Below are 26567 nucleotides of genomic sequence, written 5' to 3' on the forward strand. Positions count from 1 at the left end.
TTTATTATTACAAGTCTTCAAATTTTTTATAAAATAAATATATTATGAAATTCAGAATTTTACAAAAAAAAATTTTATTCATCATTATTTATAATAAAATACAATATTGAACTAATACTATATTGCAGATAATAAAATCTATTATCATTATTATTATATATCTATTTTTAATTATTTGAAATTTTTTATTATAAGTATAATTTTATTTAATTATAAGTATAATAAGTATAATTTTAAAAGTCATATCTAAATAGTTACAGTAAAAAATTAGTTTCGGTTAACTTTATATTTAGTAATATTAAATTTTTTTAATATATATATAGAATATATATATAGAATATATTCACGAGATACTTTGATTTATGTAACTTTGTTTTATGTAAATATAAAAATATATACGAAAATTAGCATATAAAAATATTCATAGAAATTTATTAAAAAAATTTAATTTCATATTATATTTAGATAAAGTAAAATGAAAACGTGTGATAGCAATATAATGGAAATAGAGTGATCTCATTTCCATTTCATCTCATTTTAAATTTCAAATATTTATAAATGAATAAGCCTCAAACAAGAAACTAAATTAATTTTTATAAACTAATTATTTTTCTTTATACTAATTATATTGTTTTTGACTTTAAAATTGATTTTCTGAAAAAGTATCTCACGAATGTAATACGAATAATTATATGTACGTATAACATATATAATATTAACATGGCACGCAGTTATTATAATTTAAAATTCAATGTAACAATATAAATTAAGCTTTAAAGCAATTGAAAAAGCAAAAAGTCTTTTTTCATATATTATATATTATATTATCAATGTAACGTAAAAATTAAAAATATCTATTTTACGTAAATAAAGTATATTTGAATAAATGTATTTAATACATATAATAAAATTAAAATTGTATGTCATATGGAATATCGAATTTCAATAAATAAATAAATAATAAATTCGAAAATCTATTAATTCTTTATAAGTAAAAATTGATCATACTTGTAATTTAATACTACATTCACTATTGGTAAATAGATATATTTATTTTATTTTTATATATTTAAATATTTCTGAAAAATGAATTGAATAATTGAATATTTTTATGAATATAAATTAGTTATAAAAAAAATATTATTTTTATATAATTTATTATTAAATATCTTTATTCGTAATTGTTTAAAAATAGTATATTATTAAAATTATTTTTTTTTTTTTTAGAAAAGATTTTCAGTCAGGAAATTCAACAAATTATGAAATTCTGGAATTCTAAATATATATGACATAAGATTTTTTTACTAACTAAATTATTTTATTAAAGCATTCAAAAAATACTAAATATAAGAGACATAGAAATTTAAAATGAAAGATATTTATATATATTTTATGATTAAATAACAATTAATTTTTTAGAGAAAAAAGATTTTCTTTAAAAGAAAATAAAGAATTTTTTAAATTTTTATTAGAAATTTGGCATCAGATAAGATCAAATGGCTATTTTTGTGAAGCAAAGTAATACCATTATGTACGTGCAAGTATTCAAGTTTAGATTTTAGGTCATTATTTATTGACAATATATGTTATTTATTAGTTATATATATATAGATTAATTTATTTAGTTGTTTCATTTTTTATATTTCTCAATAGTAATTAATTTATCATAAATTTTTAAAAATCATGCATTTTCAAAATCATGTAAAATACTGTTCAAAATCTTTCCTAAGTAGTTTTCACAACAACAAATTTAAACTTTATGAATTTTTTTACTGCTGCAAATTTGTTATTTACTTTTTTTATAACTGTGATTGTATTCTTTTTTAAGAAAACTCATTTTTTTTGAATCATCAATTTTCTTTTTTTATTTTTTTTTAGAATAATTTCAAATTAAATTTGCATCATATTTATTTATGTATGATTATATGTTCATTTTTTCCTTTCTTAGTTTCATTAGAAAAAAAACAAATCTTTGTCTTTGATATATTTTTAAAATTAAGATCCATATTTATCTTATTTAATATATATTATAATAAAAGTTTGTACAATTTCTTTTCGTTTTGTACTATTAATTACATATGAAAAAAAAAAAAGAATGTCAAAACAGATTTCAGTCACAAATAATAATTAATCCAATTATATGAAACAAAAATTTCATAATTAATTTATCATAAAATGAATTGAGAAAAAGTGTATTAATTTACAGATCTTAAATTACGTCTGTATAAATTAGGCAATGACAGATCATAAGGAGTTGACGCAAATCCAACATATTTATTATTTTTTTTATGATAAAAATTACCATTTTGCGGGTCAGTTTTATAATAAATTACTCTTCTAATACCAAATGGATCTATATAACCAAAAGAACCGACATTACTTCCAGTTGAATCTTGTTCTTCTTCGTGATACTGTCTTTTCAAATAATATTGAAATCCATTAGCAACATTATATGTTCCATCAAATTCAGGAAATTCTGTTGGATTATTTCGCGATGTACTGCTTGTATGAATTGTTGATAATTGATTAAGTGGCATTTTCGGATGGCGAAGAATATTATAATTTTGAGATTGAGAATAATTATTTAAATTGCGTAGTCCCGAAGATAAACTTGTTGGATTGGTATTGTAATAATAATCATTAGAAGTAAATGTAGGAAATTTAGCTTGAGGTTTGGCAGTTGTGCTGGCATAATATTCAGAATTTATATCATTATCAAAAACTGGAACAACATGCTCTGTTTTTGATCTGAAAAGAAATAATTATTAATATTAGTATTTATTGACAAAAAATAAATAATAAATAAGATTCTTAATTATAGATTTTTTTATTTCATTAAAAAAGAAATTTAATTGAATAAATATTTTATTTATATTGAAAAATAATGTTTTATTATTTTGTAAAAAAAATATAAAACATTATTTTGAAAACGAAATAAGTTATTTCAAAAGATAATTAAGCAAAATCATAATTTGCAATATTTATATAAATTATATTTTATATTTATTAGATTCAAACCTTTCAATTATATAAAATTAATAAAATATGTATTTAATTTTTAATTGTTTTTATACAATTATTTTTTTTTATATTTGTTTATATATTATATTATATTGATTATATTATATTTATCGTGACAATTTACTTAATTATATTCATAATTCGTAAATATTTTAATTCTACATGTCCCGATATTCAATAATTGGATATATTTAAATTTCATAAATTTTTGAAAATTATTTTTAAATTTAATTTTATCACAAATTTTTCAAATATTTACAATAATATTTAGACATAATATTACATATTAAATTTCATTATAACGTTTAACTTTATCTATATCTTTGTTATTATAAAAGATATATAATTATAAAAGAAATTAATTCAAATTTGTTTTTTTCGATTTAAATTTTATAAATTTTATAAATATGAATAACTTATTTAATATAACATTAATATAATATAATAATATTATTAATATAATATTAAAAATTAAATAGAATCATATCTATTTTTCGTGTTACAAAAATACTCAGACATTTTAAAAACTACTGTTTAAATGTTATATTTCTAAATTTATATTTTTATAAATTAATAATAATACCTGAAAGGATTTGGTGGACGTGTTGGTTTTACAAGAATTCCAGTTTGAGCAGGTACTCTTTTCACTTCTGTTACCGCATCATAAATAGGTCTATTATTACCCACATATATCATTTTTGATCTAATTAAAACATAAAAAATAGAATGTAATTGATAAATTTAATAAATAAAATTATGTAATAAAAGTATATAATTTAATCTGTTATTTAATTTATAATATAATATATAAAGTTTTAATATAAAATAATATGTAATATAAAGTTCCAATGTTAAATATCTTTTTTCTAATATAATATTATATATATATAATATTATATAAACGATATAAGTATATTATTATTACAAGTATTACATTAAGTATTAAACATAAAATTATTTATTAAATTTCACATAAATTATTACTATAATATAATATATAATATATTATTATAGAATAAATTACTAATAATATATTATATTATTATATTATAAGTAATTTATATTATATATTATATTTTACAATAAATTATAATAATTTCTTTTTCCATAATTTCTTTTTAGTTGAAGATATTTATCAATAATAAATTTGAAAGGAATGAAGAGATCAAAACATATATTTAAAAAACCTGAAAATTTAAAAGAAATTTCTAATATATTTACTCAAAATTTTCATACCAGACTATTGACGAATTCAATATTCAATTCAAAAAATATTATATTATATATATATCATTTATATCATTTATAATCCAAATAAAATCAAATGAAAAAATATATTTATATAATATTAATATACTAAATGAAAAATAGAATAAATTTATTGAATTTTTCTATACTATGAAATCATATATCATTTTAAAAAATATTGTTTGATTTTCCAATTTTCCATAATCTGTTCTATCTATAACGCTATTCAAAAAAATTGAAAATAAAACAAGATATCATATGGTATGTATCATCACTAAGAAATTTTAGAGTAATCTTAGAAATTATTGAAAATAAATTTTATTAATCAAAGTTACCGAAAAATTACAAATCGAAAAAAGTTTGGAATAAAAAATGATCTCAAGCTTTTTGCATGAAAGAATAAAAAAATTGTTACATTTCTTATAAAGGAATATATCTTTCTTACAAAGGAATATATATATCGATTTTAATAAAACTTACATGGAAAATTTTCGAAAAATATTTGACATATTTATACTTTTTTTTATATTATATAATATTTCATACTGAAAGACATATAATAGAATTGAATATTTTCTGAAAATTAAAGGACTGAAAATTTTTTTTTAAATTATATATCTTGAATAATAGAATACAAAATTCAATCACTCAATAAAAAACATTTAAATTTTAATTAATACATATTTTTAATATTTAATATATATTTATATATTATATTTATATACATTTTTTTAATAATATAATTTTTAATAATTTTAATATTTAATATATATATATTTATATTTATATATATTTTAATTATTATTTATATATATTATAAATAAATTTTGATGATTTTTATGATTTAAAAAAATGATTTTATCAACTATACAATTCTTAATTAGTGATCTATATTTTATTATATTAATTTCAATTATTATCAATTGCAGTGTAATAATCAATTCAAATATTTTAATGATAATTGTATGTTAGTAAGCATTAGTTCTTAGTATTAATTCATTGAGAAAATAACTAGTTAAAAATTTCAAATAAAATTACTTTAAATAAATTTAATTACTTATTAAAATATTTATTCAAGTATAGTTCATAATTGATTCACTTTTCATATAATTTAAATTGTTTATCATAGTATTTGCGAATATTTGATGGTTTGAATAATAAATTATTGAAACAACTTATTGATTAACTTTAACTTTAATTATTAAATTTTGGTATCTATAGTTTTTATTACTACTTTGAGTTAAATTATTCTTTCGTACAAAAATAATCATCAAAAAAGAAAAAAAAAGATCATGTAAAATGAGACTGCATAAATTGAAACCGTGAAATTATTACCTATAAAAAGAAATTCATGTAAAAAAGTATTGCGTAAATAGAGAGATTTGTAATTGATCTAACGCTATATAATTGAATTTAAAGCGATTCATTTGTCACTATTTATAAGAAATATGTTTAAATTGCTGTCTTCAAATAACAAAAAATTTTTGAATAAAAAGAATTAACTTTAATAATTAGATTTATTATTTTCAATTTTTTCATATCAAAGTTATCAATTATATTAATTATATATTATATCAATTATATCAATTATGCAATCAATGTTCCTAAAATATATTTTATAAAAAAATAAATATATAATATTTATTAAGGATCTATTTCGTATAAAAGTAAGTTTATAATATTTATCAATATATTTGTTGAATTGATCCAAATCGATATTTGAGGAATAATATCTGCTCTCTATACTTTAATTATTCTAATTATCAAATTTTTTGTGCTGATTTAATTATTTCTAATCTTATATAATTTGAATATCACAATATTAATATACATAATTTCATAGTTTATTATTTAATAAAAATAACTATAGTTTTTCAATATTTATAATTATAGATAAAAATATATATAATATTTTTTCTTGAAAGAAAAAAATAATAAAAAAGCAAAATCTTAGTTAAATATACAGCTAATACTTCAATATCAAATATCAAAACGCATATTTAAATATATAAATGTCGCAAAATATTAGATAATAAATATTTTAAAAAATTATGTTTATTATATCTTTGTATATTCTGTTTATCAAATATTTTATTTCAACTACCATTTTATTTTTTTCTTTTTTATAATATACAAAAATTTAAATTATTTCATTTTTTTTTTATTATTATTAACTTTATATTTCATATCACATATTTTATAGTTATATTATAGTATTTTGCATTTCAAAAATTATTTGTAATGAATATTTTGTTAGATATTCACTATTCATTATAATTATGTTACAATTAGTTAATTATGTTAAAATTAAAAAATATTTTTTATTTTTTTATTTTTTATTCAATAAAATGATTTTTTTTACAAAAATAATGATGTATTATGTTTATTTATTTTGATAATTATTTAAAGATATTATTTATAGAGATATTGTTATTATTATTGCATATTTTAAAAAAATAATTTATTTAATTTCTTTTATTTATATTCTATACAGATTTAAAAAAATAACATTCAATACTATATTTTTAAAATATTTAAGTTAAATATATTTTTGGAACATTTCTGAAATATTATAATTATATATTTACTTATTTATAATTACCTTAAAATTCGAAATCCATCGTTATCTGCTATATAATCTTTAAGTCGTAAATATCCAAGAGGATCTAACCAGCCTTCTGTACCAATAACTGTTCCATCAACTAATCTTTTTTCTTTTCTGTATTGTCCATTTAATGTTTGAAAACGAAAATACCTTTCAGGTCCTTCATCTGTTTGAATGTGATATTGTGTATTTGGATCAAAATTCCAACCACTTTTTTCTGCTTGTAATTCAATGGTTGATAAACATAAAATAAATACCTAAAATAATAAAATAATATCATTTATTTTGAACATATCGAAAATTATTTTATATCAATGTTAGAAAAACACGTTGAATTTATTTCAGTTATATTGGAAAATGAAACAGAAAAGACAAATAAAATAGAATAATAAAATTTGAAAGATAAATTAAAAAAAAATTAAATTATATTTATATATCACAATAATTGATAACGCATTTAAATTATAAATTAATTAAATAATTAAATAAGAATTATGCAAAATTAATAAATTTACAGAAACATAGAAAAGGTTAATTAATTAACCTTTAATAATTAATTTTAAACACAAATACTTGCAAAAAGAATTAACAACAAAGACAGAACAAAATGAGTGAACAATAGTAAATCTAGAGATCGAGAAAGTAAACATCATAAAATAAAAAATAAAATGAAATGGTGAATAGAAGATTAATTGTTTAAAATAAAAACATAAAAAATAGAAATTAAGGAATTAAAAAAAGAAAAACAAAAAAAATTGTTTATAATTGTGGAGAATATAAAAAATTAGAAGTAAAAAAAAAGCTCTTTCTTTTTTATTTGTAACGAGGAATAAAAGTTTTTATTATATACTATATTAATATCCCTAAAGATCGTTTCTTCTATAAGTTTTTCTGTAAATTTACAGTATTTAAAAATTTATTTGATAATTATAGGATTGTATTTAAAAAATACACTTATATTTGAAGAACATATTGAAAGTTTTATCTTTTTAAAATGATATTTTAATAAACTTTCATTAAAATTAAATTTTTTTTAGATTAAATAAATTTTTTTATAAAATATTATTCCCAAAAATTTTTACTTCTTATGAATTTGTAAGATAAAAAATAAAAATGAAAACTATATAAACTTGTAAAAAAAATGCTGAATATATTTTCTGTCAAATATATATTTTAATACTTGATGAAAAAGAATTTGGCATCATTAATAGTAATATCCAAAATGACAAAAGAGACTATTATAAATTATATTATAAATATATATGTATACATATTTATTTATTTCAACAATGAAATTCAAAGAAGTTTGATGAAATAAAACATATTCAAATATATGCTTATAATAAAATTTTAATTAAATAATCTTCGTATAAAATTAAATTATAGAGTAATCAATAATAATTATAATATAATTTTATTTAAAGAAATCAGGAAATAAAGATATCATCAATATAAACTAATTTAGAAAAAAGAAAAATATGCAGGTTTTTCGATATATATATAATATTAATATGATGTGATCAAATACGATTGATTTTGAATTTCGATTATTACTTTTTTTTAAATTCGTAATCTCGTATCAGAATGAGAATATTAAATTAGAATAAGATACTGAATATTATGAAATTTGTAACTTTTTCGAAATAAATCTTTGTTAATAATAAATTAAAAATTAGATTTGTTAAATAATATTTAAATTTTAATATATATAATTAAAAATGATAAAATTTTTCTTTTTTAAAGCGATATAAGTATATTGCATAGTTACATTATATATTTATATTTATAAATATATATTGTATATTGTATATTATATTAAAATTCAGAACTAGTCAGTATGTTTTTACTTTTCATTAAAGATTTTCGCTATACAAACGATATTTTATTGTTAGCTGAATGTTTTATTGCTGTTTCTATATTGGTTTTTATAATCGTATTGTTTTTTTAAAAATATCATCTATCTATAATAAAAGACAACAGAAAATCTGTACTTAAATACTGAAGATTCCATTCATAGAATGTGGATTTTGTAACAAATCACATGCCTGAATATTAAATCCATATATCTAAAGATATATTTATTTCATTTTTTTGAAATTTCACTATTTTGTATCTTGTATAATATATTGTTTTTGTTTTATTAAAAACCTAATAAAATGAATTATTGATGTAATGAAACTAAAATTCACAATATATAAAAGTATGGTATACATATGAAAATTAATTTCATTCTTTAGAATTATTCTTTAAAATATATAAATCAGAATTATACAAGTTTCAATACATTAATCCGTATAACTTATTAATTTCTGTAAAAAGATAAACTATTCTGTAAATATTTATAACATATATATAATTATATATATATAATCTAAAATTTAAATAAATAAAATTTATTCATTTACATTCAAGATAAGGAAAACATGAATAAGAAAATGTCTTCTTTTCGCATATTCTTGTTTTTCAATAAAACTATTATTATTAATATTCGTATATAGTTTTGTAATTTCACTATTATTGTTAAATTACTGATAATATCATTGTTGATATTGTTAATATATTATGTATGGATCATTCTAAAAAGATAGTCAACACAAAAAGATATAAATAAAAGTGCATGCAAAAATACTTTTGATTTCAAAAACGAAAATTAATTTTTTTTTATTGTATCACTCTGGATTTCAAAGATATCGTTGGATTATAATTCAAGCATTTTTTTTTTAAAGTTCCATTACTTTTCGAATTCATTTTATTTATAATTTATTTATATTCTTTGATCCGTTGCAAGAAAAATTTTTTTTTATATAAATAATGATATAAATGCTATTATATATTTTTTTCTTTTTCTTATTTTATTTTTTTTTTTTTTAGTTTTCTTTTACGCTATTTAAATTATAAATATTTCTATATACATTGAAAGATGTTGCGATGTATTAATTAATTGCTTCATATAAATAGTTGCTGTAAGACTCGAAGTAATAAAGTGATGTTTTATGAACTATTAATTTAAATTCATTGTTTGAGTTAATGTATGTGTTGTAATACATATAGAGATTTTTAGAAATATAAGTTCAGATATTATTTAAATAAGTGAGAAAGAAAAAGAAGAAATGATATAAAAAGTTTTGTCAAAAATACAAATAAAGAAATCATCGAATGGAAAATAAAATAAAAATATGTATAAAACGAAATGATTAGTGTATTTTTTTGAATATGTATAATATATATAATAAATATATAAAATAATTTTTCTTTTCTTTGATGCATTTTCGCTCCATTATTTGTAAACAGAAAGAGATATCGCCATGGCCTATTGATACTATGAATTTTTTGATTTTTCTTGATATTGATAAGGTGCATCGTGCTTTATAATATTTTTTTTTTTTATGGTTTTTAAAAGGTTTTATGAATTTCTCTCATGGAATTATAAATAAATTTCTTAACATTGTGGCATGTGAATTAATAGTTACATTAAATTGTTGTATTTATATATATATAAACTTATATATTTATTTGATTTCTTCAAATGTTATCTAATAGGAAAACTGATAAAGAACTTGCAAGTACTCTTAAATTTCAGATTCTATTGTTTGAAAATTTGTGAGAAAGAATTTAAATATTTTTACTTTACTTACAAGTACTTTAAAAAGTACTGTCTTTTCTTGAGAACTCCTAGCCTAGCATTCTGGAACTTACTGATTCCAAATTTTTATTTGTGATTTTATGATCCTTTTGAATACTTTTCAGAGGAAATAGTTAGTTTCTTTAATTAGTTATTTAAATATTCGCTGAAGGATTCATTTTTATGCTAATAATCAAGTGAGTTTCCTGATTACTCTATTCAATAATCTTTTGTTATTGGGAAAAACTATATGTTTTGTTATATTCTTCTTAGTTTTTTCTTTTCAGCAATCTGTTTTATAATGAATTCTAGATAATGGAACAGGAATAATGAAAATATAGGAATAATGAAACTGTTGCAGGAGTTGCACATTTAACTGCTTTTATGATAGGACTTCTTAGATATTCCATTGTTTCTTTTACATCATTCTCTGTTTTTAGTAAAGAATATTGCAATTGAGACATTGATAATTTGACAGAAGAGTGTATTATTATTCAGTTTGTATATTTATTATGAAAAGCCTGTGATATGTCAATTATTAGATATATTAGGATTGCACTGATGGTTGAACGAAAGATCAGTAGTAGAATGTTTTATATATAACGAAGTGAGAGAGACTTTTGACAATATCAAGAGAGAAATTTAGTATTTTATTCATATCAGAGGATTCTCCGGCGTTTTTGTATTAGTTTATTTATTAATTTGTACAAGTTAATAATTTTTTCTATTTCTTGGATTTGTGATTCCCGAATCTTAGAAATCATTTTTTATGTTGAAATCGCCTCGTATTAGAAATTTATTATCCAGACTTATACAAAAAAGATATTAAAATCTTTTTTGGAAATTGTTTAAATAATACTGCTGATAATAATAGGGCTATGCTAATTTTGAAATATTATGTTCGTTGATTATAGGTAATCGTAATTCTAAGTTGAGAATACGTGGTGTTTTATACTAAATTTGATTATTATAGCAGTATCACCATGTGTTCTGCCGTACGGATATATTATATATATGTCATAGCCTCTTATTTTTAATAATTTTTTTTACTGAAATGAATATCGATAACAAATACAATTTGAATTTTTTGACAAATGATGAATGTTTCTAATTCATGTTTGTGATATATGAATCCGTTTGCATTCTATAAAGTGAAATATATAATTTTATAAGTTATTTTTAATATTTTTAATATTTGTCAATAGGATTAGCAGGCTGATTTGTTCATTTTATCCTATTAGAATTTCTAATTTGCTGAAAGTTTTTCTATAGTCTGTATGAAGATGTTAAAATTTTTGTTCATAATATTATGTTTGTCGATGATTCTTTAGAATGTTATTTGATTATTTTTGCATAGATGGATTACATCGTTCGTTATTAATGTATATTATTAGTCGATTAAACAGTATTTTGGATCTTTGTTTTGGAAATTTATATTGTTGCAGTTCCTAAACTAGAGGTGATCTCTATAATCGGCAAGATAATCATCTTCACATAGCGCGCATTTGTTGGCATATCAGCTGATTTCATACAGTCAGTAATATTTCACGCAGCGAAAGTTGGATTGCAGTATTGTATCCGTATTGTTGACATCTTTTACATTGTATTACTATTTTTCTTTTTATAGAACGATTCAAATAGAATAATGCAGTTCATTAGTATCTTTATTTGGTATATTTCTTTATTGTTATGTTTTTATTGTAAATCAATAAAAAATAATGACAATGATTGATAGGTTTTGTTGTGTTATGTTTGATGTTAAACATATTTATTATCTCATGTTTTAGTATCAATAAATCTATCTTCAGTTCATTTAAATTACTGAATAATGTATATTGTGTAAAACAACTCTATAATCTTTTGCTATTTGAATTGATATGTGAGATTTAGTGTTTAGTATTTTCAAATATCTGATAATTTTTTTGTATGCATCTGTATGTATTTTTAGAAAGAACTTTCACTGTATTGTTTACTTTTGAGCTATTCGTTTTTATTAATGTTTTAGATGCTTTTGTATAGTTTGTACATTCAATATATCTTCTAGAAATATCGATGGTGGTGTTTTTTCTACATAAGAAAGTTTTAGATATTTCATAATCATGTTATTTCCAATAACATGAGTCTCTTTAATATCGGAATTATTTTTTGTCTTATATTACAGTTCGAATTCGGAGCTTCTTTTATTTTTAGAATTTATATTTTTTTGATTTGGTTCTTTTTGGCCGTACTGATATTCTTATGAAATTATTATTTCTTTATTTTTTTTCAAATATGATTGTGTATTCAAGATTTATGAGAGGCTTATTTCGATTTGATATAACTGATTAAAAATCAATATATCAGATTTAGTTTTAGCCTTAACGAAATGTTTGTGTATAATAGACTTATTATAGTTGAAATATTATGAATTTTATCTAAATACACACTATACATACGAAAGTTCTCTTAGAAATTTTTATGCTCTACGATAACTAACTTATAATATGAGATATATTTTTAGATAGATTTAGAATATGTACGTTTCACAATAAATGTTATTTTTCTTGCAATTAATTGAAAGATGTAAAAAATTATTTAAAAAATGAATAAAATAAAAATTAAAAAATTTAATTTTTCTTCAAAAGAATAATTAATCCATGATATTTTTGAGACTTTTTTATTTTTATAAATAGAATACTATGCAATAATAAAAAATTTGATATTGATTTTAAGATTAAAGTTATTTTTGCACACAATACTTTTCATTTTTTTATATACTTAATGGGAAATGAGAATTTATTGAGTATAAATTACAATTTTTTTTTTTTATTGAAGTCAATCCCGTCAGAATTATACATGAATATGAATTCATATCAAAATATTAATATAACATAGATTTTAATAAGAAAATTAAATAAAAATATTAGATTTGCTTACATGTTAAATGATACTTGGAAAATTTAAATTTAAATTTTCTTGGTTCATAGCTCTTTAATGAACGGCGACTGGCACTTGCTTTTTAATATTGTTCAAATAATAATCTTGATATTAATAAAAAATTATTAAAATAGAAGATACCTTTCTGTAAATATTTGTTCAAAAATATATATTTATTTCAAAAATAAATTTCATTGAATATCAAAAAAAAAATTTGTACTCAAAAAAATTAAACTTGAAATTTAAGGTTAATCTTATTATTTGTAAAAAAAGATTTGCTTTTTTAATGAATTGGATTTGCTAATATCTTGGAAATAGGTTTCTTGGAAGAAAAAATCGTTAAAAATTTCTTTCAAAAAGATGAATTTTAAAAAAAAAAAATGTTAAAATTTTTGTTTCTAAAGAAGCTGAGTTTCCAGCTAAAATTTGCGAAAGAAATTTAGATAGCACATTTAAATTCATCGAATTTAAAAATGAAATAGATATAATAATAATGATAATAATGATAATAATAATAATAAATGTTGAAATAATGATTGTATTGAAAATATGTCCACATATCGTTGATTCTAATGACTTTAATATATCAGAAGAAAATAATAAATGTGAACAAATGACAGACAATATTTCATAAGTTTTTCAAATAAATTTCATATTGCTTTTACAAATAATTGTTTGTAAGAAACATAATATAAATATATAATATAATATTAAATTTACATACAGTTTATGATAAATATAAATTATACAAATGTTATAACTGTTTCTAAAAAATTGAGTTTAATGACAATTTTTTATCCTCTATATAATCAGTCAATTATTTTTATCAGAAATTCTTTTTTTATCAAATAAATCTTAAAATGATTATAATAAATTAGCTATAAATTGGCATTGTAATATATAATATATCTTATTATATTTTTTAAGATTAAAAAAGAATTTATTTTTATTATTATAAAAATATGTATAATAAAATGTGTGAAAAAATTAAATAATTTACTATATTTTTGACATAAACATGATACTAATATGAAAACATACATGTTTAAATATGAAATAAAAATGTTACCGAATATTTTATTATCTATGCTAATTTTAGGTTAATTGCACTTCTATATTTTAATTTTTTAATCTTTTAGATTTTATTTGACTTCAATATTGCATTATTAATAACTAAAGAAGACTTATTATTGCAAAGAATAATGAGATCTTCAATATTGAGGACAACGGAAGCAAGAGAAAGGTAACAATAAAAATGCTATGACTGGGCAGAGATTGTACAGACGATACTTTAGCAGTTATTTAGTAATTTTAAAAAATGATTTATTATTAGACATTATCACAAAAAGAAATTATTTACAATAATAACCTTTTATATTCCTCAATAAAAGAAAAAATTTTGATAATACAAGAAAATATGAAATTACAATTAATTTAAACACAACGGTTGCAGTTTTCAGTCAAACTGTATCGCTATATAAATTATACATTTAATTATATAATATTATAATAAAATTTTTTTTACGCTATTTTCATTGTCAATTTTGTCAATTATAAAAATATAATAAAGCTATTTTAATTGAAAATCAACAATATTTAATTGAATATTTTATTTTGAATTTTATAAATATGAATTTTATAAATTATAAATTATTTTATAAATATTTTATAAATAATATTGCATTTTATAAATCTAATTATTTACTATATCTATTATTATAAATTATTTTATTACATATTAATTATTTCTTTATATTTATTTATAATTTTTCTAATTTCTTTTTTTATTATTCCATATCATATCTAATACGATACCATACGATATCATATCTAATTAAAATAATTTTACTTCGTATTACTTAGTATTTAAATGTGTATGACAACAATAATCTTATTTATCACTAGCATTGATATTCATCATGAGTTCTTTCATTTCTTATTTTGAATTACGGCCTTCACTATTTTAAATTGATATGCATAACACGTTGCATTAATTATTCGTTATATTTTAATCAATAGCACGTTATCGTAGAAATAGCGCGTACTAAATTCTTTTGTAACATATATACATACAAAGAAAAATTTTCATTCCTAATGTAATATTTATTATTATTATTAATTAGAATTTGATTATAATAGGAAATTAAATTAAATTATATAGAAAATCTAAAACATTTGTAATAAAATATATATATCATAAAGATTGTTAATATAATATCAATAATATATATATTATACATATTATGTATGTTGTTATATATTCATAAAATATTTCGAATCTAAAAGTCGAAACAAACATAAAATTGATAGTCATTTTAGCTTAAAAAAAGCTTAAAAAAATTCATATTATTCGTTAAATTATAAATAATGTAAATTTGTTAAACAAAGTTCTATAAGATAATTCTAACTGCATATTATTTGTTTTTATTTTTTTTTATTTAATGCATATTTAAATTGCTTGTAATTTAATAAATAAGTGTTAACCAAGCATTTTTGTATATCAATTCTTTTCGATTTTTATAATTTCTAAAGATTGCATTTTAAAACTTTGCCGTGAATAATACTCTATATATACATATATAAATATTAAATAATATAAATTCAAATATTTATATATTTTGCTATATTTTGTATTTTTATCTATATTATCTATATTATCTATATTATCTATATTATGTACTCTTTCATTTATTATATTTTATTATAATATTTTAAAATATGATAGCAGACTATGATCAAGTTTAATATAATCGATTTAAAATGTAGGAAAATAAAAAATTATAAAACTTTCAAAAAAATAAAATAAAAGTTTATAATTATATAATTTAATAAAATAATTTAAAATTTTTAAATTTAATAAAATTATATAAAATTCAAGATAATATATTATATACAAATATATAGATTTTATATAATATTTTTTGTTTATTTTTAAATGAATTTTTAATAATAAATATAAATATAAATTTTTAATTTCTAATTACTTTCACTAAAGCTTTATTTTATTTCTCGATGTTATAGACAAACTTTTATATGTTTTTAATACATATTTAGAATATAGAAAAAAATTCTAATATTTTTATATTTTAAACATATTAAATAAAAATTAAACTAATATTTCAATATTAAAGATATTTTAATATACTAAGAGATACTTAACAAAAATAAAAATATAATAATAATATATAAAATTCCAATACTCATGATAACATACTAAGAGATATTTATCATAAATAAATATTGGAATTAAATATTATAATTTAAAGAAAAATATAAAAAAAAATAGTTGTATATACTTAATATGACTATTAAAATTTTAGGAAAAAAACAACACATTATTTGTATGTTTATATCTTTTATATATCTCTGTTTTCTATATTAAATTAAGTTTAATATTTTTTTTACAATTTTTTAATGTAAATTGTTTAATATTAAATATAATGTTTTATATTAAATATAATTAAATATAATATGATGACTTGAATCGATTAATGCATTAAAAATTGTGATTTAAAAAAAATAGATTAGAATTTTTATATTTAATTTTTATATTATTATATTTATATAAAAATTAAACCAGAAAGTTTACTTGAAAAATAGATTTTCGTAATATCGTAATTTTATATTAAAAATAAAATGAAAATAATGAAGATAAAATAATATGAAGATAGAACGAATCAATTGATCAATTATGTATCACAATATCATGATCATTTGTTCTAATTAAGAAATTTAAAGAAGATGTATTTATATATATTTTTATATTTATCTATATTTTTTTCATATATATAATTGATTATATAAAAATTTATATATAATACAATATTGTATTAAGATATATACATTATTGTAAAAACAAATATGGAATTATTTTTTATTTCAAGCATTCAAAATGATATTAGTATATTCTATTTAAACTTTTCGTTGAAAAATTCGGTTATGAAAGAAATATAACAACAATAAGCGATACAATAACATAATATCGATGTGATATCGATTAATATTTAATTGTTTATAACTTCAAAAATAAACCCTAATAGACATTTTTGCATATAAATTTCTTTTTTTTCAATATCTAGAATTGATTTCTGAAATATCTCACATGTTTCTTATCATATATATTAATATGTTAAAAATAATATGTTAATATATTACATATTAATGTGGTCTATTATAATTAAATATAAAACTATATAACTTACCGTTAATAAATTCAAATAGTTTAATATCCACAAAAACATAATTATTATAATAATTGTAAAAGTGAAGTAGAATTATATCACCGTGTTATTATTTCGTTCTTTTTCATTCTATTTTTCTTTATTGAGATCATATATAAAATTACATATAGTACATCTTTCAATATTATTTTTTAAAAATAAATACTTAAATTAATGATTAAACTAATTTTCACGATTAATAACTAAAGATATTAATATTAGGTACTTTTGCTTTTATAGAAATCATATAAAGAAAGAGATAAAACAAGAAATCAGAATTTATTTTAAATGTATTATGAGAAATTTTCTTTGTAATTAAAAAACAAAAAATATAATTTTTTTAATTTTCTGTAAAGATAAAACAAAGGAAAAGTTAAAACAAAAATGATATTTTAATACACATATTCTTCATTTTTTTTCAATTTTATTCACTAATAAATAAAAATGAAAATAAATAAAAAACAAAGAAATAAACAATATATATTACAGTGAATCACTCGCACGAATATGAACGAAGTGAACAGAGCAAACGCGATACAGGGACTGAAACGATATGATGTTTTGTATTTTCAAAGCTATCGCCAACCATTCTCTATAGATCTCCACTCTTTTCTTTATAAACGTTCTCCTACTTTTTCAAGGAACTGACATTGTTTGTCACGCATAAAATCATTTTCACCTAGTTTTCTATTTAAAGATAATGAATATTTTTCTATTTTTATATCTGATATAAACTAAGAAAGAGAAACAGATGTTTTTGTAGTATATTTAAGTATCAATGTGATTCATTTTTGACTCGTTTTTGTTTTTAAATTAATTATATCTTAGATTTTTATAAATTATATTTATATCTTTAATTTTAGATTAAAAAATATGTAATGTGATTATATTCATTATATTTATATAATATTTATATATTTATATTTAATGTGGTTAGTATTCATTATATACATTTTAAGATTTTATATCAATTATATAATTATTGTAAAATATATTTCATATTAATATTTCATATTAAAATATATATTCATATTTTTGAAATATTAATGAATTATTTACACATATTTACTTTTCTGTTTTTAATCAATAGTTTTTTAATTCTTTTTTAAAAAAAAAAGAATTCTTTTTCATTTTTTCCTTAACATAAAAAAAGAAATTTAATAAAATTTTAAATTATTTTTTCGATAAAAAAAGTTATTTATATAATTAAAGATTATATATTATATATTATATTTTACAAATTTTACATATTCTGTTATTATTATAATTTAAATTATCACAGTAAATACATATAAGTTGAAAAGAATATTTTTTTATATATATTATATCTTATCTTTATATTATATCTTTGCAATGTATTTTAAGTATTATGTATACTATATTTTAAATTGTATTCTATAGCTTTATTATTGTTTTAAATATTTATATAAAACTTAATGATAAAGTATTATGATAAATTATTTATGAAATTATATATATAAAATAATTATTTACATTAAAGTAAGAAACTATCACTATAATTTTATAATATTATTTATAAAAATAAAAAATATAAATAATATAATTAAATAACAAATAATAAACACTGTATAATAATATTTAATGATTTGATTACGTATATTAAGATGTCAGATTACATGAGCATTTTAATAGTATTGCATAGTTTGATCAGGGTCAGATGAGAAATTATCTATGTATGAATATTCCTGCACAGGAAGTTAAAATTGCTATTGAATAATAATCAATGATTATACAAATGTGAAGCGCGTCTAATTGTTAATTAATAAATATATCCGTAGTATTTATATAAATATACACTTTTTCAACATTTTAATATATATTTTTATACAAATTTTATGAAAATCTTAAAATAATTACAAAATTAATAAAATTCTGATTTCACTAATGTTGTTAATATATATTTTCTAATATCTAATATATATAATATAACAATATAAAATATATTTATATTTCATTATTTTTAAACATTTTATTTAATATTTATTTTATATTTATTTTATATTATTCCATATTTTTATTAAAATTAAATATTTAATTTAAGTATATAATTATTATATAAATATTTTATTATATATATTTATGTATTAAGAAAGAAATTTAATAATGTATATAAAAAATTCAAAAAGTAAATTATTTATTTCAACAAAAATAAAGATTTGAATTTTATTAAAATAAGTACTTTTTGAATTTTGATATGCATTATTAAATTTCTTTCATATACAAAATTTCAAAAAATGAAGATCGAATTATATATTTACGAAAATCCATTTTATCTTTTTTAACATCAATTGGTCCAGTTTCACGGTCATATTTTCTCCTTCGTTTACATCGCTTTCACTTTTACGAGTCGAGTCTCGTATACGATTAATTGATGTGACTGTGTGCGTATATATCAAGCATCATGTTGTCGGTGAAACTTTTTTACATATGTCGTGTTAATGTTCATTCAAATTTTCTCTTTTTTCATTCGAGTTTTTGTTATTGTATTGCTTTATACTATCAATGTTAAGAGAAAGTAAAATATTTTAGTTAATTTTCGATTTATTAAATTCTATTTATTTCTATTATTAATTTTATTTAAAATTTCATCAGTATAAATTAAATAATAACATTTAAAAAAATTTTGAAAATATTCATATATTTTATTTAAAAATATTTTATGATTTTTTCTAGGGAAAATATTTTGTCTTTATATATATATATATATATATATATATATATATATATTTATATATTTATATATTTATATTATATATATTTATATAATTTATATTTATATATTTATATATTTATAATATATTTATATATATTATATATTTTTATATATATATATATATATTATTTTAATATTTCAAATATTTCACATAAATTTTAAATTTATTAATAATTTTCATTAATAAAATATAACATAATTTAATAACAGTAAAATTTGAATAAATAATTCTTATCTAACTATTTTCAAAAATTTTAAAATCAAGTTTATCAAGTTTTAAAGAATTAAAATATATATTTGTATATAATAAAAAAGAAGTTCATATTATTTTATAAAAATATATATATTTTTATAAAATAATTATAAGATTTTATGAAAATCTTTCGTTCATTTCGTTATTTTTTTTGGTAAAAGAATATAACAAAATTATTTAATAAATTATATATTGAATAGAAATAAAGCTTAAATAAAATGAGTTTATTAAAATGAACATTTAATTTATATAATTTTCATTTGATACTAATATATCTTATTGTTATATTATAAGTAATTCATATTTATCTCAATGATCTTTATTATCTTACGAAAACTAGTATTTAGAACAAATATTTCGCAGAGCATACAAAGACTAGTATTCTTTTTTTTCGATGTATTATAAAGAACAAACAATTACCAGGAAATAGATAAAATCAGAAATATAATCTCTCAATTAATCTTGTTAAAATACAATAGTATTGTATATATTTTCCATTTTAATATTTTCTTGATAAGTTTTATGTTTTCATTCTCAAATATTTCCTAGTACTTTTTAATTTATTTTATAGAAATATTAGAAAATTTAAAAAAAAAATTTTTTATATGTTAATTTAAAACAATTTAATAATAATAATAACCTATGTATAAAATATATAATATATTTTTATATTATCAAAAAAAAATAAACAACAATAATCTGTGAAACTATATATATATATATAGAGCAGTGTAATTTAATGCATAATTTTTACGACTATGATATGCAATTATATAAAAAAAGTAACTTAATAAAAATAGAACTACATATTTTTTTCTTTATTTTAAGATTAGATTATAATGAATTAAAAAAAAATTAATAATTATTCAACAATACATATTATTTTATAATACTATTATTTACAATTGTACTTATATTTTTATATCCAAGAGACATATAAAATAAATAATTCAATAATGCTTATTGTTACAAATTTAATTTAATTTGTCAATCTTTTTGAAATCACATATATTTTAAATAATTTTATTTGTTTATAGAATAATATTCAAAGAATTAAATATTTTTATGAATTCAAAAAATAAGCAAAAAGATTAATATAGTATTAAATTGACATTTAAAATTTTAATATTTTTTATTATGTTTAGGAGTAATTTAAACATATATTAAATATTTTATAATACTATAATAAATATGTTATATTTTAAATTCTAAATTTTCTGAAATGAATTTGTCATCTTTTCTTATCTCTGGACTGAAATATATCATATAATTTTATATATATAGTATATACTATATACTATATTATTTCTTTAATTCTTAAAAGATGCAAGAAATTTTTTTATAAATTTTTTATTTGACAAAAAATATAGTAAAATATATAAAAAATTTTTTATATATAATTATTATATAATAAGATTTATTATAATAAAGACATCTTTTAAATAAAATTATATATTTTTATTTTTTTTTTATTCATTATATATTTTGAAACATAATATATATTTCTTTAGAATTTTTATTTTATTTAATAATTTTATTTATTATTAAATTTTTAATGTATGTATAATTTAATGTATATATAATTAATATATATTTTAATGTATATATAATTTTTAATATATATTTTTTATGAATTTTTTAATGTACATTTTTTATTTTATAATTTATAAATATGCTTAATTAAATATAAAATATATTTAACTAATAAAAATAAATTAATTGTTATTAAAATTTTACTAGATAGTTATAATAAATTTATAAAACATTTTATAAAATTTATTAAAATATATTATAAAATTATTAATATATCATAAAATTTTATAAAACTTTTCATTTCGAATTATTTCTAGATTAAATACATCTGACAATATAAAATATTATGAATATTATACAATATTTTTTAAAAAAGGATATAATATTTATAAGAAATTTATAAATTTGATTGATTTTAAATCATTGAACTTGTCTGTATGTATATGTTATTAATATTCATGGAAGATTGATTTTAGAGATTGAAACAAACATAAAAGTTGATATAAAATTATCAATTAAGGTTAATTTTTAAATTATAACCAATTTAAATTTGCAAACGAAACAAGGACTCTGAAACAACTCTATTTTTGTCATACCATTACTATTTTTATTTTCACTTCATCTAATGAAAATTTAATTTAATAAATAAATTTAATCAATTATATTTGTATATCAATTTTTATTATTATTATTTTTTTGTTTTAATTTCTAGATTCAATTTTTCAAAAATGTCGAAATATATTAATATTTTTTATATTATATGACAGTTAATTATTAATTCAATTTTTATAATAAATTTTATAATACATTGCTTGAAATTTCTTTCTTTATATAAAATGTTACGTTATAATCATTGTGTTTATATATACATAATATTTATATTATTTTATATTTGATTGTATTCCTAATTTCTTATTTATTTGAAAATTCAATTACTTTAATTATATATCAACAATTATTTTCAACAATAAGAAGAAAAAATAAGAAAATTAAAAATGTAATAGTAAAATATTTATCAACTTATATAGAAAAATGTATTTACAATTGCTTTATACGCATTTGCAATAATGCGTCGCATTATGGACCTTGATAAGTATTGCGATTTTTTTTAACCTTGCTTTTAATTCCGATATATAGTTTGTTGCAAGAATCATCTTATATATAATGAAAAAAATAAATATCTGAAAATTGCATAGATATATTGTTAAAAGAAAATTATATTTAAAATTTTAATTAATAACGGCTATATTATTTGAGTTTTTATATGCAAATATCTTATGTTATTTTTAATAATAAATAAAAACATATTTCAAATAGAACTTAATTTCTTTTAAAAAACGTACAATGTATTATAAAATGATATAATTTATGAAAATCAACTTTTTCTTTTCATAAAATCACAATATTATAATATCTATTTTTCTAAAATTATCTATTAATTATCTATTTATTATTATAATAAAAATACTAAAAATTAAATAATTCCCCGAAAAATTTATTTTTTTTCTTTTATACATTTTTGATTGTTTTATTTGATTAAAAATTTTGTTTAAGAATATGAAAGCAATATTTCAAATATAAAATTAAAAAGCACTGTTACATAAATATAAATACATAATATAAATATAAATTAAAAATTACGATGTTTATTATTATTTCATAATTAAAATTATGAAAATTCTTATTAAAAATTGAATGCAGAAAAATTATTTTAGTAAATATTTTTTACTAAATTCAATTAATAAAATATAATATTATATTATATTACATACTATTATATACTATATACACTATTATTTATATTTATTATTATTTATATAATTATAAAATATATAATTATTTATATTATTTATATAATTATATAATTATATATTTATGTATAATAATTATACATAAAATATAAATAAAACTATATATATAATATACATATATTATAATATATATATAATATAATTCGAATACAATAAATATATTGTATCAATGTTTTATCAAGATATAATATCAAAAAAATAATTTCGTTTTATTAACATTTTATTTATAAATTGAAATATTTTTAAATTAAAACAGAAATTTTCATTGTCTAAATAAAAATAATAAATAAAAGCTATTCAAATAAATATATAGATATTATATATTTAAATTCCTATAATATTCTTTTGTGTATTCTTTTAGTTTTATATTTTAATATAAAAACAAATATAAATCTATAAGTAATAAAAATAATAAAAAATACTTACCACAGGAAGCAATAACAATAATATTTTCATTTTCAATTGAAATTATGATAGACAAATATCAAAAAAATATTAGAAATAAAATTGTTTTTACTTTATAAAGATATAGTATATAATCCTTTCAAGTCTAATCACAATTGCTGACTGATCCACCGCAACCAAGTTGAAGTTGAATCACAGTCAAAAGCCTACGTAAGAAAATCTACGTATCCGTACTTGGGAGAGCAGACCGGACTTACGCCTTCGCAATTCTCCTTTACGGATCATAATATGATTGTGTATTTTACATATCCGTATTATAACGGTATAATTTTATGTAATAAAATTATATATAAAATATATAATTTCCTATTATTTAAAAATATATAATTTTTTTATATAATTTTATTTAATAAATTTTACTAATAATTTTACGTAATATTTCAAAAATACTCAAATATAGCACAAAAAAATTTAATTTAAAAATTTAAAAATTTAATGTAGAATATATATAGAAAAATAAATTCTATAGATTCAAAGAAAATTTTTTCTTTTATAACAATAGAAGTTTTTAAAGATATATAATAACTCATAAATATTCTAAGCTATTCAATCTATTATTTTATTATAAAGTGCTAATAAATGTACATATTTATATACATATATATAATGGAAATAATTATTATTTTTATTACAAAATAAACCGCTTTTACTTCATGATTTCAATTATCTCGAAATGTATATTTCAACGACATTTTGAACAAAGTCTACCTATATAAACTGTGGATATATTCATGACTACATTTTTAGTTTCTAAAATAAATAAATACAAGAGTTATATAAAAATTATATAAAAATTGATTAAGGTTAATTTATTAAATTGTAAACTATTGAAATTATCAAGAGAAATAAGATGTAGAGATGGAACAAGATAGTGATAACAGAAATAGAAGTGTCTCAAATTTTTAATTATGCAAGAAAAAAAAAGAGATTTTTTACCGATTTCAATGATTTTAAAAAAAATTGTTAAAGTCATAATTTTGAATAATTTTTATATATGCTATCATTCGATCTTAGTTTCTAGAGATATATATAAAAACTTAAAACGTAAAAAACTTTCGAGCAGCCGATTGTTCTTATATATAATATTGATAATATTCATAAAGCAAATATAGTTAAAATTTTTTCTTAAGTTTTTTTAAAATATATTTTTTAAATTTATTTAATTAATTACATAATTCTATATATTTTAAAATTTATTTTTCCATATGGGCAATATTAAATATAACCATATGGCAAATATTAAAATATAATCTTGTTTCTCTAAAAATACATTCTCTAAAAATATAAAATGTATATAATCGCATAATTAATTGATTTTTATATCATCAATTAATTCTAATTTATTAATAACTATTTTTCAATGCAGATATAAGTTCATACACATCTTATTAAATAGAAATATAATAAAATTTGTTGATATTAAAAGTAACATATATATATATGTATAATGAAAAGAATTCCATGCCATAAATAATAAGATTTCTTAAAACATATATTAATTTCATAACTTATAATAGTTATGTACAGTAAAAATAAATATTATTGTATAATGAAAATTTTTTACCCGAACTTTGTACTATCTAATCATTTTGATATAGTGAATTTTATTATTAAAACAATAATAAAATTTTATATAATACAATATTAAAACAATATATATATATATATATGTAAATATACATTATGTTTGTTTCTCCTCATATAATGAAATTTATTTATGATAATTATATGAAATTAAAAATAAAAAATATTAATAATATATTATAATCAACAATATAAAAATATGATATAATTGGAAAAATATATAAAATAATTAAGAAATTCAAATATTGTATTAATTTTAGTATTAAAAAATTATTTATTATTTACATTAAAAAAATGTGATATTAAGAACAAGATAAAATAAATTGAATTAAATTATTAGATATCTCATATAATCAAAATAGTTTATTATAAAAAAAATAATTGAAAAATATACATTATTTACGTAGTATCATCAAATTAAATTATCATAAATCATAAAAATTATATAATTTTAGATTCTTTTTGTATAAAATATTAAAAAATTATTTGATTTTGAAGAATGATTTTACATATTTGAATTAATAAAGATTAAAAAAGTAACTGCAAAATTGATGT

At 16.9% G+C, this 26567-nt stretch overlaps 2 protein-coding genes across 6 annotated transcripts in view; one reads left to right on the top strand and one right to left on the bottom strand.

Moving 5' to 3' along the window:
- The window catches only part of LOC114577415 (cytochrome P450 302a1, mitochondrial), a 93677-nt gene that overhangs the window by 7279 nt on the left and 59831 nt on the right, over nucleotides 1-26567 (top strand). The gene's annotated exons all lie outside the window — the stretch shown is intronic.
- LOC107996983 (uncharacterized) lies at nucleotides 58-24543 on the bottom strand. 4 transcript variants are annotated; one of them, XM_062084049.1, is made up of 5 exons: nucleotides 18120-18202; nucleotides 17615-17730; nucleotides 6872-7131; nucleotides 3605-3724; nucleotides 58-2748 (listed from the first exon to the last, which is right to left on the bottom strand). In XM_062084049.1, exons 2-5 carry the CDS (start codon nucleotides 17651-17653, stop codon nucleotides 2196-2198), a joined length of 972 nt encoding a protein of 323 aa, XP_061940033.1. In that variant the 5' UTR covers nucleotides 17654-17730; nucleotides 18120-18202; the 3' UTR covers nucleotides 58-2195. The 4 variants fall into 4 exon arrangements, with proteins under 4 accessions (XP_061940033.1, XP_061940032.1, XP_061940034.1 ...); XM_062084048.1 differs by having other exon boundaries at nucleotides 17615-17980; nucleotides 18120-18172; XM_062084050.1 differs by lacking the exons at nucleotides 17615-17730; nucleotides 18120-18202 and adding an exon at nucleotides 24390-24543.

This window comes from Apis cerana, linkage group LG13, assembly GCF_029169275.1.
Source record: "Apis cerana isolate GH-2021 linkage group LG13, AcerK_1.0, whole genome shotgun sequence".
In the NCBI taxonomy this organism is placed as follows: Eukaryota; Metazoa; Arthropoda; class Insecta; order Hymenoptera; family Apidae; genus Apis; species Apis cerana.

Excerpts from the sequence above, each read along its gene's own strand:
- LOC107996983 (XM_062084049.1), bottom strand. The coding sequence starts at position 17,653 with ATGTTTTTGTGGATATTAAACTATTTGAATTTATTAACG. Across the intron at positions 7,132-17,614 it reads ACTATTTGAATTTATTAACG|GTATTTATTTTATGTTTATC; the intron begins GTAAGTTATATA and ends TTATTATTTTAG. Across the intron at positions 3,725-6,871 it reads GATGGATTTCGAATTTTAAG|ATCAAAAATGATATATGTGG; the intron begins GTAATTATAAAT and ends TGTTTTAATTAG.